Source organism: Aptenodytes forsteri, unplaced genomic scaffold (genome assembly GCF_000699145.1).
Source record: "Aptenodytes forsteri isolate BGI_AS27 unplaced genomic scaffold, ASM69914v1 Scaffold33, whole genome shotgun sequence".
In the NCBI taxonomy this organism is placed as follows: Eukaryota; Metazoa; Chordata; class Aves; order Sphenisciformes; family Spheniscidae; genus Aptenodytes; species Aptenodytes forsteri.
The window spans coordinates 7,449,670-7,468,919 of NW_008795037.1; the positions used below are offsets into that span (position 1 = coordinate 7,449,670).

The following is a 19,250-nucleotide window of genomic DNA, read 5'->3' on the forward strand; positions in this document are numbered from 1 at the left end:
GTGCAAATCCATCTTTAGAGCTGCTTTTTTTTACTGGTGCCTCTGCTTTCAGCTGCCATTTCAGGCTTGATTTCTGAGTAATGAACAGCACTAGTCCTCCAAAGGATCCTTGAAAAGGATCCCCACCTCCCCCAAAACTGTCCAACATCCCTGTTCACCTGTGAAAATGCAGACCCTGTGCTGTAGGGAGGTTAGTCCTTGCTTGCAGGTGCTCTCTTTTCATTGAGAGGGGAATGTATTTTTCCTCCACAAGCTTTATGTGTTTGATATTGGTTTTTTGGATGATGCAGGGAGTATTTTTAGTTTGAAAAGAAGAAAAAAAAACCCCACCTGTTCCCTTGGAAGAAGGGCTGCCTGCCTTCCCCTGTGAGATTTGTTATTCAAATGCAGCCGCAGTTAGGGCTGCAGGGAGGTGGTGTGACAGGGAAGCACTCGGCACACAAGGGAGAGCGAAGCAGCCATGGGACTGTGACATTAGCAGTGAATTAATGAGAGGTGGGGTGCTGCGTTCCATTCCCACAAGATACCGGTGGAAGATGGCTTCTCTGGGAGCCCCTGGAAAGTGCCAGAGCAGGACAACACAAAAGATGAGTTGTTCAAAAATATTTGGCAGAAGAGCACAGCTGGAGCAGAGCCCCGAGAAGGTGAAAACCTCCCCGCTGCCCGCAAAGGGACTTCCTGGCAGCTCCTGGACCCAGGGTGGGATGCAGGTCAGGCGAGGACCGGCTCCACACCACCATCCACTCCTTCCTGGAGGGCAGCACAGCCCAGCCAAGGTGGAGTTCAGCCCACCCAATGGGGCTCAGTGCAGCCGCTCCCCGCAGAGCAGACAGCAGTGGCCTTGCCCTGAGTAGCATCTGGTGTCAGTGAACACAGTCAGATACTGTTTGTCCTTCTCTAGAGCTTTTCTGTCCATAAAGGGATTGGAAGACCTGTAAGCCAGAATAAAAAATTTGTCTAGTTGTTTGATGTACTGCGCAACTGAGGCACTAAGGTTAAACACACACCACGGCAGAGGCTTCAAAGATGCTTATACATGTTTCTCACTATATAGGTGATCGGGCATTCGCTAAAATCCTTCCAGAAAGTCACCACCATGTTTGAGACTGAAGTTCAGGTTGCATCTGCCTGCAGCCTGATGCAGGCAGGGTGCTGTCTTCAGGTATGATTGCAAGTCAGCTCTCCCAGCATCAATTGCAGATAACTACAAACTACTCAGCATTTCAAATACATGTCAGTTATTAAGTGGATTTATTTCCATCTCTTCTGGGAAGTGTTGGGAAGTGCTGCTGAGTCACGCTGCTTACTCACCGGTTTTAGAAGTGCCATTTAAAATATTTGTTTTCCAAATGCCTTCTATGATGTTCATATTATTTGAATGTCTCCAGATGTAAAATGAAAACATTTATACAGGGCATCCCTGGCCTTAAACAGATGTCTGGTGTGTAACTCACAAAAAGGCATAAAACAACTGTCTTGGGAAGGGACCTCTCCCTTGGCTCTATCATTTGATGTTTATTCAGGGATTGCAGTGAGGGATAGTGCAGGCTTTGCTCCAAAACAGCAAGAGCGCAGGCAGGCTGGGCTTGGGACAGCTTGGGAGGGAGGAAGGAGAGCTGGGGCAGCTGCTTTGCTGTGCCCGGACACGTGAGAGAGGAGGGATGGGGAACACGGTCCTTGTTTACACCGGGTGCTGATAAACTTAGGACACAATATTCTCCTGCTGTGGTCTGCTCTGGCCACTGACCCCAAAGCAATTCAGCCCCCCAGGAGACACGACATCAGGTGCCCTTGCAAGAGCACCAGGTCCAAGGGCACAGCTGAATCTGGGTGCTCAGCTGAACCCAGGTGCTCGGCTGCCTTGGGCTCTGCGCAGAGCAGATTTCCTTGTCAGCTTCGGCGAGGAGGTGTGCGGAGACCTCACTGACAGCCCAGTCCTTTCGCACACTGAAATTAGCCCAGACAGGGGAACAGACTGGAGCAGAGGAGCCATTTCGTGGCCTGTGGCTGTGAAGTCCCATCCTTCCAAAAGGGGAATTTTGCTGAGCTGCTGAGGCAAGGAGGCAGAAGCTCCCACCCGATACACTGCCTGTGAGGAAATTAAAATGTGCTGATGCTGCGCCCAAGCGCCATGCCACCTTGCTCCTCCTCTAAGGGGAAACCTGTCCCTGCAAAGCGAGCGGCTGTTCCTCCTAGCCTGGGTAAGTCAGACGGGGAGGGAGCTCTTGCAGCCACTGCGGGGACGGCTGCCTTCCCCCAAACAGAAGCACAGCGAGGTGGCGGTACCTCGAATGTGTCCCTCATACTGCATCGATCATGGGGATGGCAGAAGATCTGCTACACATGAGGAGTTCATTACCAGAATACAGGTTTTACTGAGGCTTTTAATCAGTATCGTGTAAATTGGTAATAACTGCTTAAAGCTACCGCATGGGAACTCACTTAACAGCTATGATTACTGCTTTGACATCAGCCTCACCTACTGACTGGGGCGTGAGGATGTCTACTGGTGGAGTAGGGACCAGCCTCACCCAGGGCAGCAGGAGCCCAAAGATGCCATTCACCCAGGTCAGGACTGCCGCAGCGGGAGGCCAGGCAGGAGTTCCCAGAGTTTCATTCAAAGGAAGGAAAAAAATCAAGCTTCAGATGAAGATTAGAAACAACAAAGCCTCAAGAGCCGCTGTAAAACAGTGTCATTTTGCACCGTGGCAATGTTTAGCCTTGTGGTCAAAGACAGAGAGAGAAAATGTGCAGGAAAAAAGCACAGGACATGCGAATCAGCCTGTGTCTGGTTTAGGGTTTTTGATAGATAGTTGCTGGGGGCCCCAGGACGCCTCATCCTTCCCCGGCAGAGACCCACATCCATGGCAAGTCTGCCCGGAATCACTCCAGGCAGCGTAGCGCATCCCTCCCAAGTGTCAAAACCCACTCAGGAGCCAAAGAAAATCTCACCCACTTTGAACAAATTTCCTCCTTTCTGCTGTGCTCCTCGTTTTCCAGGGCTGTAGGAGTTTCTGGTTTGCAGCATATTATATCTGTGTTGATGGCATGACTGTTGCTAGATACTTTTCCCTTGATAAGAAGTAATTCCCCTAGGTTGGCTATTTATAATTAACTCTTCATTTTTCTACAGACTGGTTTAAGACTAGATTAACTCCATTGCTTAGAGGGGAATTACTCTTGCTTTACGCTGAGATCATGGGAATGGAGAATCAAGTGACACATAGGAACAGTCCCACAGTAGACTTAACATGTCCCAGTTAGCTATACGGTTGTCGTCTGCTTGTGATCCCACCTCTCTGCAGTTTGAACCTATGCCTGAGATCCTTTTGCTCCTTTGTGGGAAGGGGGTTTACTAATCCGATTTTACTTGCTGGATATACATTACAGATGTCTAGTCGGGTATCTAGGCTGTTGGGTCATGTGTTGCATAGAACCAGTTACTTTTTAGTTAGGCTCACAGCCAAACAGGAGCAAGACTCTGTCCTCCAGAGAAATTGCTTCCAATTTTAGGAGGTTTTACAAGTAGGGATGGGAGGGGAATAGATTGCACAGAGGAAATGAGCATCCATTAACCAGAGAAGATGCAAGCAGACTTACAGCTCCAAAATAGGTCTTCCCAGGTAATAGTTTGGGAAGCAAAAAGGGTCCCATCCTGTTCCCTCCTATCTGCCGGCAGCTGCTGTGCTCCAGAGGAGGAAGCCTCCTTGCCAAGCCTTCCTCGGGAAGGCCACAGTGGGACACAGCCGTGCTCACTCCCCTGGGAGCGCAGCTCAACCCAGCTCCCACCCATGCCTGTCCGTCTGTGCGATCAAAGCCGAGCAACAGGAGGCAGCAGCAGAGAAGCAGAGAGCATTTTCTGAGGCCAGAAGAATGTTTGGCCTGCCAATTTTATTGAGTTTTTATTTTAAATTATGAGAGCTTTTAGTGCTGGTAGATGATATTCCAGGCAACAAAGGAAAATTTTTCCGAGAAGAAAGAGATCCCAGTAGTCACCATCCAGTTAGTTTGAGTTAGTTCTGTAAAGTTATGAGTTAGTTTCTTCCAAGTGAGAACCAGCTCTCGTCTCCATTCCTCCCTTCTACATGTCATCGCATTTGTGTACTTTTTTTTCTTTTATGCAGGGCAGGTTTTGGCAACACAACCTATCTGGAGGCGCAGTGTGACATTTCTGTGGATGCCAAAGACAGGGGAATTTTAGGCTCGTTTTTCCTCACCAGCACCTTAGCCAAAGGTCTCGAATCCATTTTTCTTCCAGCTTTTATTCTCCTTAATTACTGTTATTGGTACTATAAGCTTAGGAAAGCTTTTCTCTTGCCAAGGTCCACTGCCATATTTATGAGGCGTGCAAAGGTTTCTAACCGGTGATATTTGTGCTGTCCTTGTTCGAGTCCCTTAGTTTTAAGCAGACTTCTGTTTTACTACAGCTTCCCTCGATGCGCATTGCAGGCAACCCCTCCCAAGGCGCACAGCTTTTTGCTAGCGAGTTCAAGTTCTGCTTCTCTTTGCTGCCATGGCATGCACGTGTCTTCCCTTGCTCACTTCCACTCGTGAGATCCCTCACCTGGGAAACAGCACGAGGTTAAATCTGCTGTCTGTGGTTGGTGTACGCATGCCGCTATTGCAGGCTTCTTTATTTAATTTACTCCAGAGGCAAAAGACATAGCAAGGCTGAAAAGACCATATTCAGCATTACAGTGGATCATGAGCCAAGTTCAGGCTGGTCTTGTGACGAGTGAGTAGGCAAAAATCCTGATTTTCTCAACTTTCTCTCCAAGAACAAAACCTCTGGGAAGGCTATAGGATGATTTGTAGCAGCATGCAAGGCTCTACAGGGCTGAGCCTTTGGCTCAGCTGCTCTTTATGTCGTTGTGGACTAAGAGATGAGCATCTACTATTTCTTGTTGGTGATCCAAGCAAAAAATGCACATGCACAAAACAATCCCAACCCTAAAGCCCTGAATTGTGTCCCAGGAGGAGGAAACCTATCCCCCAGCACAAGGACTCTGAGCAACTTCAGCATCAAGGCTCTTGGGCCATGAGGTTTCAGAAACGAAGAGGAGCTGGGCCCAAACTACACCTCTCCTTATTTCACAGTCACGGGCTCTATGCACAGACATTTTACCGTATTGAATCACCTTAAAAGCCACTTCTTGGGCAGACACCCCTTTTCTGCATCCCCTCTTCCCATTCTTGAAGGAGCCGCAGGGTGCAAAGCCTGGCCCTGTTCAGGCAGTTGCCACACTCGAGGTCCCCAGCAGCCTGCAACCACAAGCCAGCCACACCACTGCACGCAGACGTCTCCAATGGTCCTTCCCTGGGCACCACTGCACAGTAAAGCCAAGGAGCAAGCCATGCCCAGCACATTTTGAACCAGAAAGCATGATCAGCTGATACATTTATTTGGAAGAAGAAGAAAGATGATGAGGACAGAGCTGCTAATAGTAATCCACACAGGCAGCAGCTCTGAGCTGCCTTTCCACCACTAATCATCTGTCCCTTAAAATCCTGGGCAGGCGAGACCCCGGTTCTGGGGTCATGCTGCTTGTGAGCATGCATTTTCAGCTTCATTTCTCTGGGCCGATCCAAGAGCACACAGGATGGAGGGAGTGGACAGGCTATTGCGTCATGCCCATTTCTCCTTTGCCGTCAACTTTACAAAGAAAGAGCGAGCAGCAAATAAACAGCGAGGACTGATGGGGAGGGGAAGCCTATCACTCCACACTATCATTATCTGACTTGCCTTGAAAGCCTCCAAGAGATCACCAGGAATTAGTTCCAGTGCTAGTGAGTCTTCAGTGACCCTTTAGGAAGAGAACCGAGCTCAGGGGCTGAGTCGACCACAAAGCACCAGCTTTCTGCAAGCTAAATTCCAGATGTAAACAGATGTTCTCCCCAGCAGCCCTTACAAACCCTATTATACGCATCAGACAGCACCAGCACACCGTGCGGTTATAAGCCCTTTTCCGTAAGAAGCTGTAGGGTGTTGCCTGGGATCAGGAAGAATTAGTCCAGCAAGTTCCTTGATCCAGAAAAATCGGATTTCCCTTCATACTGATTATGCAGGTCCTTGTTCAGACCAGGAGTTACTGATCAGATTGCTACACTCAACAGTGTGAAGGAGGTTTAATAGTGCCAGGACAGTTTCCAGTGAACCGTTTCTCCCTATCCACTCACCAGCACTGAACTGGGTTCTTCTCTTGACTGTTCTAGCAGAGGGGTGATCATCCACAGGCTAAAGACTGGGATCTTTTCAGGTGGGCAGGGGCGATGCTGACTTTGCTCTATTTCTTCCTCGCTGAACCAGACAGCTCCTCTCCTCTGGGGCAGGAGCTGGGGGAAGTATTGGTGCTTCCTTCCAAGGCGAGTGTCAGGATTCGGGTGAGCTTCACTCAAGCACCCTCTGCAAACACCAGCCCAAGTCCGGGCACGCCACAGGCAGACACCGACTTAATTTCTGTTTCCTCTCAGTTGGCCCAGAAGGGGAGGCTGCTAATGAAAAGTGCCCATTAATGCTTGTGCTAAAGGTGTTAGCTCTGAGAGATTAAATCCTTCCAAAGCCACCAGCCCATGGTCTCTCTTGTGGGTTACCATAATACTGGGTCTGAACCAGACGTCAGGATGTTGTGTGAAACAATTAGCTGAACTGCCAGCACCTTGGTGCACACACACAAAATTTCGGCTATAAATCCAGGGCATCTGAAGCAGTGCCTAGCACCTAAATCTGGATAGATGCATTCTAGAAGCAGTCAGAAATAAAGCACTTGATGTGCAGAAGGAAGGGACATCCAATTTCATGTGCAGGACCACCAGCAAAGCTGCTCAGATGGTTGTTTCCAGCTCTTAGAGGAAAGAAAGGGGCAGTAGGTTCTAGTTGAATGCTAAATAGGATATCAAGTAGTGGAGTGATAAAAGTAGCATCTCCGTAACTGTAAAAGGTTGTTCTAGAGGTCAGATCTGCATGTACTCTCCTAGCTCTGTGAATAGCTATTCCTTTCATCCCCAAGTTGAGCTTTTGACTAGGACAGGCTGAAATAAACAGGGCTAAAGCTGTCCCATCCATTATCGCTGGGAATGGCTTGTCTCCAAGAGCAGGCTCTGCCTCTGCAGATACGACACACAATGTGGCAGAGAGCAACCCAAGAGGGCAGATGGCTCACGTGGACCTCCTCACCACCAGGCCTTCATCCCCAGGCTTCAAAATGCTGCAGTGCCCCTCTGCGGAGAGACAGCAAAACCGTTGCGCACACTGCCACCACGCCCTGAGCACACACCTCCTGGTCAACACCCCTCTGAAAGCATGGGCAGAAGCCAGAAGCCTTTCGTTCTGTATACACTGCCCAAGAGTATTTATCTGGAGTTAGGCTTCCTTTTCCACCCACTAAGGTGAGACGTCAGGAAAGAAACCCTGGCAATCCTGCCTGTATGCTTTCTCCCTCCCATACCAAGTCAAAACAGAAGGGCCCCGCACAGCCCTGGTGGCACAGACGGACAGACTGACAGAGCCACTCTGCACAGAGGGGGCAGGTGAGGCTCTGATGTTTTTGCCACCTGAGTTCCTGGGGGTAACACAACCCTGTTCTTCCCATGCTTTTATTGATGTCCTCCTCTTGCCATGGCAACAAGGCGCTTTAATTGGCGAGTAAGAAACACAATTAAAATCAAAGCAGTTTATTAAATGTCAAACCAAGTCGGTGTGTCTCACAGAAATGCCCCCAGGGCACCGAGATGGGACCACAGTGACTCTCAGGGCGTTCATTCGGGAGCTGGACTCCTCCAGCAAACTGACAGCAGTGCCAGAGGGGAAGGGGACAGTTCCTCTGGGTCTGCACGTTGCCATCATGTCTCCGAAGGAGCCCTCCTGCCTTCTGCACACATCAGGCCAGGCCCTGAGATACCTATCTCAGCAAAGTCATTCCTACGTCCACGTGTAGGTGGAGGAAGGCAGATATCTTTGCAGGCTATGCTAAACCTCTGCAGCCTACACAGTGAGGTTCTGCTGCTACCACCATCTCCATGTGCTCCAGAGGGAAAGTCCTCAAGCAGGTGGTGGAGCCATGCCAGTTATGAACAGAGCATCTGGTCCAGGAACCCGCTGTATCAGCAACCCTATCTGCTAGGCTGATATAGGTGAAGGAGGTTGGGAGATGATCTCTGAGTGAAAGCAGCTCGTCTTCAACCAAAAACTTTAAAAATGTTGTCAATGACCCCTTAGTCTGTGCCCAGAAGAAAACATAAGCTGAAAGACTTAATTCTTGCTCGTGGAACTAGAGAAACTAATCTTTGCTATCCTGGGAAACAGCTGTCCAGGGTTTGAGGCAGGAAGACCTTAAAGCGCTCTGGTTTCTGGTGAGAGAGCCGATCCTGTAATACTCTTTTGCATCACCAGATTTCAAGAAGCAACTTTCTGTTGGTCTATCCAGCTGTCCTATTTATAACCAGCTTACATATCATAAAAAGTGTATAATTCACAGTGCTTTCTAATTAGATGTTGTAACTACAATCCTATTTCACACCACTCTAATTTGCTCCATCACAGTATTTTAAACTTCTGTATTAACTGTATCATGCAGGGCAAACTCTTCAAGGGTTTGAAACCAGCAATTATGTGCCTCTTTGATTTGTACATAAAGCTGATGTGAGTTCACATGGCAACATCCCATCATGACGTCTGAAAACCTAGGATTAAAAGACACTGCTAAAGCTTTGTCCAAAGTCAGGGGTCACTTAGTCCAAAGCCTGGCAACTCAGAGCAAGCTTGCCAGGCTAGAAAAGATTTTGCAATCCCAGTCACTTCTGACCTTTTCAAAAAGACTGAATTTTCAGAAGTCCATATTTGGTAGATCTCCAGAGCAATCTACATCTAAGTTTGTGGCTGACATTCAAATCTCTAAAAATGGAAATGGGCCTTCGCCACTTGAACTTGAAGATTATTCATTGTAGAGGGAAAGATCTTGGGAGTAACTGGGCTAATGTGGTTAAGCAAACATGACTGGATTAGCAAAGGGCAGGATTAGACACTACCCGTTAACACACTGGCATGTGCAATAGCGGAAGAGATGTGGGCTGGTTCTGTATGCTATTATAAGTGAGTATGTGCATACAACTGCTCGCCTTGTTTGTGCAGATCTGATATCCACTTTGACTCATTAAGAGACTCCTTAGTAGGTGTGAACACAAAAGATTTGCTAAATGCACTGGCAAAATTAGCTGTAGAAAGTTTTCCCATGCATGTTTTAACCTTGGTGCTCTGGTATGCTTTTGCAAGTGTTTATTAAAAAAAAAAAAAAGAACCAAACACATTTCCCTGGTATTCGTAGAGTGAAAAAACACAGTAAGACTGTAGAGTCCCCGTGGTATTTTCAAGGAGCTGTTCTCAGCTATCTGTTTAGCTTAAGAGCTCCAATTTGGGAAAAACAACAGTTTCTAAAGTGCTCTGCATCTGCCTTTGCCTCCGCCTCTATCTTAAAGAGCGAAACCTTTGAAATCCTGCAGATGTGTGTTAACACAGCAGAATTGGTCTTGCCAAGCTTAAAGAGAGTAGCAGCCCTAGGTTAGGGCCTTCCTTAGCTGAGCTGTTGGAAGAGAAGAAAACAGTGAGAAGTTGCCAGGGGATCGTCTCTCCCTCTCCCCGCTCTTCCCCCAGACCTCCCTGCTCCAGCCACGCCAGGCATAAGCATCCCTGGGCAGCGGGCAGATCCGCAGCCTGTGCACATCCAGCTCCGTTGAAGTCAGTCTGGCCCCAAGGCTTGTTTTGCTGTTTTACAACAGAACAAATAGAGCAACATTTCATAACGTCCTAATGAGGCACATTGAAGAATGCCCAGGAGACAGAGACAATATCAGTGTTCCTTGGCACGGAGAGAAAATCAAAGGCATTTGTTTGTTATCTGAAATGTCGATCTCTGTTCCTTTCAGTGGTGGGCAGACATTTTTATAGTGTAGGTTCCTGGAAATACTCAGATGTCACTGTTAGCACGTTCCAAGAGCGCTATTTATTTTCAGATATACCCATAAAAACTGAGACTGAAGTAAGGAAATACTCAAAGCCATTATGGGGTTATGAAGCTTACTTACTTAAAGTAGTGCTTTGCACTGTGTATGGCCCCAAAAGACCTAACACTTGTGGACCCATTCTTCTTCCCATTGAATGGGAATTATATCATTGACTTGAGAAAGCCCTAGTAAGAGAGAAGTCTTTGCCCACTAAATCGCCCAGGGTGGAACCCAGCAGCACCACAGCAGAGATCAAATTGAAAAGACTCCAACTACATCTGGCCAGGACATTAAGGGAACCCCGTCTATCCTGTAAGAGTGAGCGTTTGGGAGCAGTTGATCTCGGTCTCTGCTTCACGTGTCAGAATTAAAACCAGTGCCAATGAAAAGACGTCACTACAGCCAGGCACATCCCACTGCATTACAATACAAGACAGCTCACAAGCGTGGGATCTGCCAGTGTCAGCCCCTTCCAGGGTGCCGGCAGGGTCCAAGTCTGACAGCCAAGGCCAGCTCTCCGAGCGCTGTAATCACCCTCTCGCCTGCGGAAAAGACAGCGGTACCTCTGCGTCGTGACAGCTGCTAAAGTCTCACCTACGATCCTGATGGTGCCTTTAGAGAATGTGCTGTTCGTTCTGTCAAGCTTGCTGCTTTTTAAAGTTTCAACACTTGTTAAACATCTTCCACTTCTCTAGCCTCAGTAACCAGAAGACATATCCCAAAGGCAAAAATACCAATATCAAAATACCTTTGGAGTCTGGCTCAGGCTCGTGCTGGGACAGGGACTAGGACTAGTATTGGATGCATTTGCTGGGAGGAGCTGACAGCAGGTGACCTCAGATGAATCACTTCAGGTTTGGGCTCAGAAGGCTCTTGAGATCTGCCCCTCAAGAAAGCGGCAGAGACAGACCGGGCTCCACCTCCTCGCCCACGCTGGCGAAGGGGTATTTGTCAGCCTGGTGTAGCTACAGTTACAGGTGATAATGGGAGAGTTTGCTGCGGTGCAAGTCTCAAAGGAGGCGTGCTGCAGGATGTGCACATCCAGGTAGGCTGATCAGAGGGAAGGGTCGAAGCCTAGGGAAGGTGAGCCGAGATGATCTATTCTTCAGAAAGACTAAAAACATCGTCTTTAAACCCCTGAACAGTAAAGACTGCTGTATATTCAGGGGAGGTTTAGATTGGATGTAAGGAAAAATGTCTTTACTGAAAGAGTGGTTAAACATTGGAACAGGCTGCCCAGGGAAGTGGTGGAGTCCCCATCCCTGGAGGTATTTAAAAGACGTGTAGATGAGGCGCTTAGGGACATGGTTTAGTGGGCATGGTGGTGTTGGGTTGACGGTTGGACTCGATGTTCTTAGAGGTCTTTTCCAACCTCAGTGATTCTATGATTCTATGATTATTAAGAAGCCAGGCAATTGGAAGGTATTATCCCATTAAAGGAAGTACATGTCCTGCAAAAAGTGTTTCCTAAGGAAGCAATGCTGTTCTGCTAAGGTTGGCCTTGACAGAGATTTCTCCATTCTCAGTTGGATCTGGGAAGCAAGTATGTTAATAAACTTGCTGCCAAGCAATTTAGTGTTATTCTGTACACTCTACTCACTCTGGAAGCCCAATTAAGCATGAGAGAACAATGAATTTTTGCTTATTTAATAACATTTTTTCTGAATGTCACTATTTAAAAACCCCAGCAGATGAAACAGAACCCCACCCCTCACCCCCCCACCAAAGCCAAAATTATCTCAACTAGGTCAGATACGTTCATTGTGGTTTCTCCAGTTAAAAAGCTATCATCCGTCAGGTTTGTAATCATCCATCCATCAGGACTGTATCAGCCATTCAGCTTGTAAAAACGAACACTCTTCTGTTATTTCTGAGGACACACAAGCTGTTCCACAAGATCAGCTCATGCCCACTATTTCAGAATGCCTCTGCAAGAGATTGAAAAAAGGAGAAGAGTGGTTAAAAAAAGTAATTCAGACATTAACAATGTCATGGCAACAGCAAATTAGAGCCTCAAAAGCAGAGCTGAGCTCACTAAAGGTTTAGGGAGTCACTGCACTGCAGGACTAAATGCACATAAAAGAGGTCCCCAAATGTTTTTTGTATTTGTGATAATGACGCCAAGCCAACTACTATTTATATATCTTTTTTGCCTAACCATGGATTTTTTTCCCCGGAAAAGATTTTAAAATAGTATACTTGTCAGGTGAATGTGGGTCTATTTTGATTCTTGGGGAACTTTGGCATTTGCAAGCATAATCATAAACATCAACTTCTGCTCATGCAGAAAGCTACCGTTGTAGCAAAAATTGATAGAAGGAGAAATTGAGCATTTTGGGGAAAGTTACCCAGTGAGAGATTTTGTATGTTGAGTAAGATGATCTAACATGAGGTGACAGCCTGACCCACAACCAATAGTGAGGTATGCAATCTCAAATTCTGTGTTTTCACCTAATGCTATGCATGTGTACAAGCAGACAATAAACCTCCTTTGCTATTTCTTTCCCCTCACTGCCTTATAGCTTCTCTTCTAGGTTTCTCAGCCTTTTTCTTCCCTATGAGGTCAATCATGTCAGGCTGTCCAAGTATCCAGTGGCCATTCCCACCTCCCATAAGCTTTGCTTACCTGATCTTCAAGCCTCATTCTAGTGCTTAGTCTCTTGATTGTATTAGCTACCCATGTCTGATACCAGTAATGGGATGGGATCAGGGGAGGAAAAAACTGCATTGTGAAAAATATCCTCTAGTTTTAATTTGGGCTTATGCCAGGCTGGCAGAGAGATAAAAACTCCAGCAGAGTATGTTCCTTACGCTGAAGAGGACTGAGAATTGAGACAACTCTGATTTGTCTTGTGTTTGTATCCTTCTTTCTGCCTTTTGTGCTCCACACCTCACAACTTTTACCCTTCCCCTTTTGTCTTTGCTATACTAGCTTGGGAACTTGAAGCAAGGTTTGAAAGACCTTGGGACTTTCTGTCCGTGTAAGTGGTCTCTCATGGAACACTCCATGCTGGTGGTCTACAGGCTCACTGCCAATGTTTTCAAACTCATCTGCCTGATACTGGATGGCAAAGTCTCTGAGCACCTGAGGCTGTTGGCAATATTTGCCCATTCAGTTGCCGCATCCTGAGAGTCTCCTGCCTTTGAAGATGCCGGGTGTCTTTTAGCTAAGTCTCTACTTCCTGTTACTCCTCTAAACTCTTTCAAGCCATTTCTCACAATGCTGGAATCTTCTGGTTTTGAACTTGACCTTAAAGTGAAATTTTCTATAGTGCTTAAACACGTACACGTACACACACTGAGTCATAGGGTCAGGTCAGTTTGGGGTTGTGAACTTTCCCAGTTCGTTTCAGACCAAGTTCTGCCTCCCAGTGACAAGTGACAAGTCTTCAAGCCGCAGACTTCAAAGTTACAAGCTTTTATGGTTTGCCAGATGGGAACTCTTGATACCTGGATCCAAATCCACCGACCTGCTGGAGGGTCTGGGAAGCACTTAGGGTTTGAATCAATCGGTACCAGATACCAGACTGAGTGAGGGTGGAAGATACACAGGCATTAGAAAGAGAGCAACCTAGCAGACTTCAAAAGTTACAAGCTTTTATGGTTTGCCAGATGGGAACTCTTGATACCTGGATCCAAATCCACCGACCTCTGTACTGCTGGAGGGTCTGGGAAGCACTTAGGGTTTGAATCAATCGGTACCAGAGCTGCCGCTGAGTGAGGGTGGAAGCTTTTAGTGTTTTGTGCAATTAAGCTTCAGTGAGATAAAGAGGGCTTTCAGTCTGTAACAACACCTTAAGTTAGGGCACGGTAGAGTTCAAAGTCTGCTGTTTCTTGCACACTCCCTGTAGCACTTACCATTGGCACTCTTGGGCACCATCATGGCGTTGTCTGATGGAGGGGTTTTTTGGCTGGATCTGGCCAGTGGGTTGCTGAATAGCCTTAGGGTAGCAAGAAAGCTTCGCGGTTCCAGAAGGTGAGCAGGGAAATTGCACATACACAAAGCAAGATCTGAATAGTGTAACTAAGAGCAAAAACTAGCTGCAAAGAGAAATAAAAGGTGTTCAGAAGTCAAAGTCCAAGGAGTACTCAAGGGTCCAGCCTCCAGTTTACAGTACAGTTTGCCATTTTCCTCTTCTTTAGGAACTTTAAAAAAAGCAATACTAGGGCTTAGATTTCACACTTATTGGATTTCCCTCTCCTCCCCATCTGAGCTCCTGACTGCTCTCAGTTACAGGAACCCTAAAACCAGAAGTACCTCCTACATTGCTGCAACGCCCACGCAGTTGAGCCAGAGCCCAGAAAAGCCTTTATTGTGAAGGTGGTAGAGATTACTTCTCTCCCAAAGAAAAGTGTCTAAGACTTAGTTTCTTAGTCTCAAAGCCATGACCTGGGTCCCACTTTGCTTTGGGAGAGGGCACAAAGCTGCCTCCAGACAAACATCTGGCTGCAGAAGAGCAGTCAGGTTGCAGGCAGAATTGACTGGGGGCAGATAGCTTGGGTAACCCTTACAAAATGGGCATTTTTTCCTCTCCAGATTTAGAGGGGTGACTATTTTGAAGGATCTATTGCATGCAGATAGTCTAAAAAGATTAGAAGGATGATGGTGAAGGGAAAGAGAGAAGACATCAGCTGTATCTCTCCAACTTCTAACTTGGTTGCCTACAACAGCTCCATCTTAAAGAAAATAACTGCTGTCAGGAGCTTCAGACCCCCTCTGTACTCTGCTAATCTCCTATTATTGCTTGTCAGAAGCCCCTTAAAGCAGAGTATGGATTTTCTAACAGAAGCCCTAATTGCTACATTTGAACATGACTTATCCTCTCGAGTACATAGAGCCCTTGAGTTATCTGAGACAGCAAGAGAGAGGCGTACCCTGAGCTTGCCCCTGCATCTGCTCAACTCTCCAAACATCCTGCACGCCTCAATCTCCCAGAGCAAAAGCTCTTCTGGTGCACTGATTTCTCCATTTATGTGGCTCTGCTAACCATCATTAGCAGTTGAGTAGTACTGGCTGTGTAATCACCTGAAGAAGAATTCCCCGATAAGGCTGGGCCCAAAATATTTGAAAGAGCATCTTTAGGCAGAAACTAGCACAGGGGCTGCTCCCCAGCCTGCCTGACTGGTGTGTGGTCGCCCACAGATGCGATTCCTAAATCCTACCCTCCCTGTCCAACTTGCTTGTGCTGGTACAGGAAATATCTGTCCGTTTTGTTAACCCTTGTTCATCTGCCTTTCCCATTGCTACTCCTTCCAATAAACCTGCAGGGTGCTGGAAGGTGGGTTTGGTGCTTTGTTTTTATGCGAGGCATGTGTTTGCATGAGGCTCAGGCAGCCTTTGTTCCTGGGTGTGTGTGCCCCGTGGAGATGATGCCCCCCAGTAGTGCTCCCCTGTGCACGCGCTACCCGGTAACTTAGGAGAGTTCATCGTTATTATGCTCCCCAGGAGCGTATGAGGAATGAATGCAACTTAGGCCATCGCAGCGGTATGTTCCCCTGACATTTTCTTGGAAAAGCATGGTTGCAGTGTGAACTGCATGGGGGAAGAGCTGGCTCTGGGTACAGATACATCCCTGGTGCTGCCCGGGGTGCGATGTTACACATATCACTCTGGAAAGTAATGTGCTGTTGGGAGCACCCTTTCCCTCCACCACTTCTTCATCATCGCCTCCAAACCACCTACTTCTCCATAGCTTTCACCTACCTTTTGAAACTTCCTCTCAGGCTACATTTCCATCAGCGCTTTCGAGAAGAAGGAGCTGCCAACCTCACTGTCACCCCATGTATGTCTCAGCTACACAACCACCCCTTCCCTCCCGCAACGCCTGGTACCAACAGTGGCCAGGGGACCTGAGCAGCCCAAGAGCTCTCCTGGCCCTACACCTTGGCTCTCACCCTTTGAGGATGCTGTGGACCGTTAAACCGCTGTAAAGCCTTTTCATTTTGCCCATCCCACACTTGAAATGCAGTAGATGGAGAAAGCATGAGGAAAGGGGAACATATTTTTTTTCCAGTGACGTGCTAGGTAGCATCACCGATGCAATGCTGAAGGATGAAGCTGGGGCTTGCTTCCTATCCCCACAGCAAAACCACACAGGTGCTACGCTTGGTTCTTCACCATCAGGGCAAGAGTACCTGAGATACTTGTTGCTACTTAAATGCATGCTATCAGCAAAAGCTGCCTGATGGGTCATTTAGCACAGAATTTCTGGTCTTCTTAGCAGAAGCAGTTACCTACAGGTTTATGGATCTGCAGATGAACGTGTCCACAATCTCTGTAAGCCTTCAACTTTGACACAGTGGTTGTGCATGGGGTGGGAATGACCACCAAGCCCAGCAGTGGCAAGCGGCACTTGCAGCTGGAGGTAGCTGGTTTCATGGTCTTCTGCCACTGTTCAAGGATAAACTTTCCTTCTTCTTGCTGTTTGACACGAACATGCTCTGAATGATGGACAGGAAACTGCTATTTTTGGACATTTTAATCATCAAAACAAATCAGAGCCGTTTTTTCCTGCACATCCAAGTGAATGAATTTAAAAACAACTCCCCTTCCCCTAGATGGAAGGAGCTGAGCTAATGCCAGCACATGCATTCTATCCAATTTTATTTATTTCCCTGGAAGTAATTTTCTGTCTAAAAATGCAGCTTTCTCAAAATCCCACAATTTTCAGGGAAACTGGTTCTGCTGGAATTCTTGTCAGTGAAAAGCTGAACAGAACAGTTCAGAACAGAACAGAACAATATCTTAATGTTTGCTACATAGCAATAGCAACACTTAGCTGATAAATGGAAGTGAGAGGAAAATTACAATTAAAGGAAAAAATTAAAAGAGGATATTTTGTCATTAATGTAAACATTTGATACTGCTTAAGTGAGAGAACTTATTACTATCTAAACGTGGCATGGAGAGAACTACCTGCCAAAATTTGCTGGCACATTTGTTTTGCAAAAACCAGTGTAACTTCTTGTCATGGCACAGAGGAGAAACCCCAGCATCCAGCTGGCTCTGACGGACACAGGATTGGCAAAGCTGAACAGACATCTAGTGTCAAAAAAGAAAAAAAGAAGCCTGAATTAGCATGAACACCATCTCTCCCTCCACACCTAAGTGGATGAGAGCGATGAGTGATCACCTTCTTTGCAAGTGTTGACTTGAAGAGGCTGATGGCACCTTAGCCAGGCACTCATAGTAGGTAGTGTGAAAACAGCCCCTGCTCCCCTCCTCTGCAGGGGGGAGTCCTGGACGCAGTTTGTGGTTGGCACTGCTTGTTTCTCCCAGGAAAGCAGATCCTTCATCTGGCACCTGAGCCTCTCGGAGCGGGCTGCAGGCATGCTTCCTACCAAGCATCTGTCTCGTAGTCCTGTGGATGGGTACGCTCCAACCTTCATCTCGCACACTCCTGTTGCCTTAACTTGATGGAAGAAGGTATCACATAGGCACAGGAGGAGCGGAGGAGCAGGCTCATGGTCTCTGACGCTCCTCTCTTGTATGTTAGCATAAACAGGAGCAATTTCACCAAAGCTGTTGGAATTGCAAGCTGTGAGAGAGAGGAAACAGGACCCCCTCCATCTATATACTTTTCAGGGTTGGAGATGTTCACCTTCAGGTAGAGTGATGGGGAACAAGAGGGGAAGGTGGAAAGTGTCAGTGGAGAGACAAGAAACATACGTGGGAGGAAAGAGACAGAAATTAAACGAGGACTGAAAGCAGGCATTTATTGTACTTCTTGAAACACTTCTGAGCTTGAAAGCATCTGAAGTACGGGAAAAACTGAGTGTTGCTGTCATGGTCCCGGGAGAGAGGGGCACAGTTCTTAAAGTATGTGAACTTCAGAGAAACGCAGTCATCTGTTATGGCTATGAGGCCTCTATTTTATTTTATTTTTAATTAAAAGGATGTTTTGAATTTTTCCCACTAGCTGTTTCATTTTATTCTCTGATCTAGTCAGAAACCAACTTCTAAGAAGTTGGAGAGTAACTCAATGGGAAAACACTAATGAATCTCTGAAATAAAGCTCCCTGTCGGAGACATGGGACAAATACAGCACACAGGGACTTCAGCGCAGCGGAGACGCACCCGATGGGGCACAAGACGTCTCTGCAATGGGCGAGTTACTCCCCACTCTCTACTTGGGTACTTGGAAGATACCCTGAGTGTGTCTTCCAGGAGGGAAAAGCCTAGCATTTCTCTTCTGCATGAAATGCCGTCTGGTCCGTGGGGCCCGCTGGGAGCAGCATGCCTATGCTGAGACGTCAGTAGCTTTCCACTTCAGCTCCATGAACACGACTCCTGTGCATAACTGTCTGAGCATCTTTACTCTGTGAAGATCTCTGTGATTTCAGCCGCTTCCTTTGACGATATAAATAATATGGTCTATTCTTAGCTCTCCAGCAGTATATTCAAATCTTTATCTAAATTCTGCAGAATTTTCCATTTCACATGTTTGGGCTTCCAGAGGCAGCCTGCTGCTTATCCCATGTATGGCATTATTCCTTTGATACATGATCTGAAAATTCAATTATCAGACCAATTACCGATTTTTCTGAAATTTACAGGGAAAACATTAAAGTTTGATTAAGTGAGAATTCCCACTGGACTGATCAGCAACGAGACCAAAATTAAATTGTGTTTTTAATAGCTTTGCCGTGTTGCAATGCATGAGGAGTATCTGAATGTGAAAGCCCATTGCCAAAAATCAAAACTCTGAACACTGAGCAGTGAAAGATGTATTTCACTCGTAAAAATGAATACGTGCTGCTCTAGTGCCAGAGCGTGGCCGGGCCAGGTGGTGTCAAAGGTGCCTTTCCAGTGGCAGCACTGGGAGTGAGCGCTTCACGTTAATTATACATGCAGCTGAACTTAGGTGGAAACAAGGTGGTGTCCTAACCCTTCGGTGTTACAAGGTGCTGAACAGCATCACGTGGAGGAGCAAAGCAACGGGAAAATAACCACTTCTTATCTGGAGCTGGATCAACAGCAAAATGATACGGCATGGTCATCCCTTGGTAACCCAAGAGACCCGGGCTACTCCAGGCATCAGTCTTAGGTGTCTTGCACCAGAACTAGGAGAACGATGTGCATTGTGGGCGGCTCCAAAATGCAAGTGAGGGTTACATGCACCTAGGTTGTGAGGCACATGCACCTAAAAGACACTTTTACAGAGTATAAAGGTTTATCCCTTATAGCTAACTGTAGTATGAACCCAACCATTATGGGCAGATAAACATCTGCCTAATTATGCCCTCCCAAAGAT

The 19,250-nt window shown here is 47.0% G+C and overlaps 1 protein-coding gene across 2 annotated transcripts in view; it reads left to right on the top strand.

Moving 5' to 3' along the window:
• GNAO1 (G protein subunit alpha o1) overlaps positions 1 to 19,250 on the top strand; it is an 85,025-nt gene that overhangs the window by 7,708 nt on the left and 58,067 nt on the right. The window contains exon 2 of one of the 2 annotated variants that reach the window (XM_009276760.2): positions 14,596 to 14,602. The exons of the other annotated variant lie outside the window; for it this stretch is intronic. Within the exon in view, the coding sequence (XP_009275035.1) occupies positions 14,596 to 14,602 (7 nt within the window). The remainder of the gene's footprint in view (positions 1 to 14,595; positions 14,603 to 19,250) is intronic. 2 annotated transcript variants of the gene reach the window in all.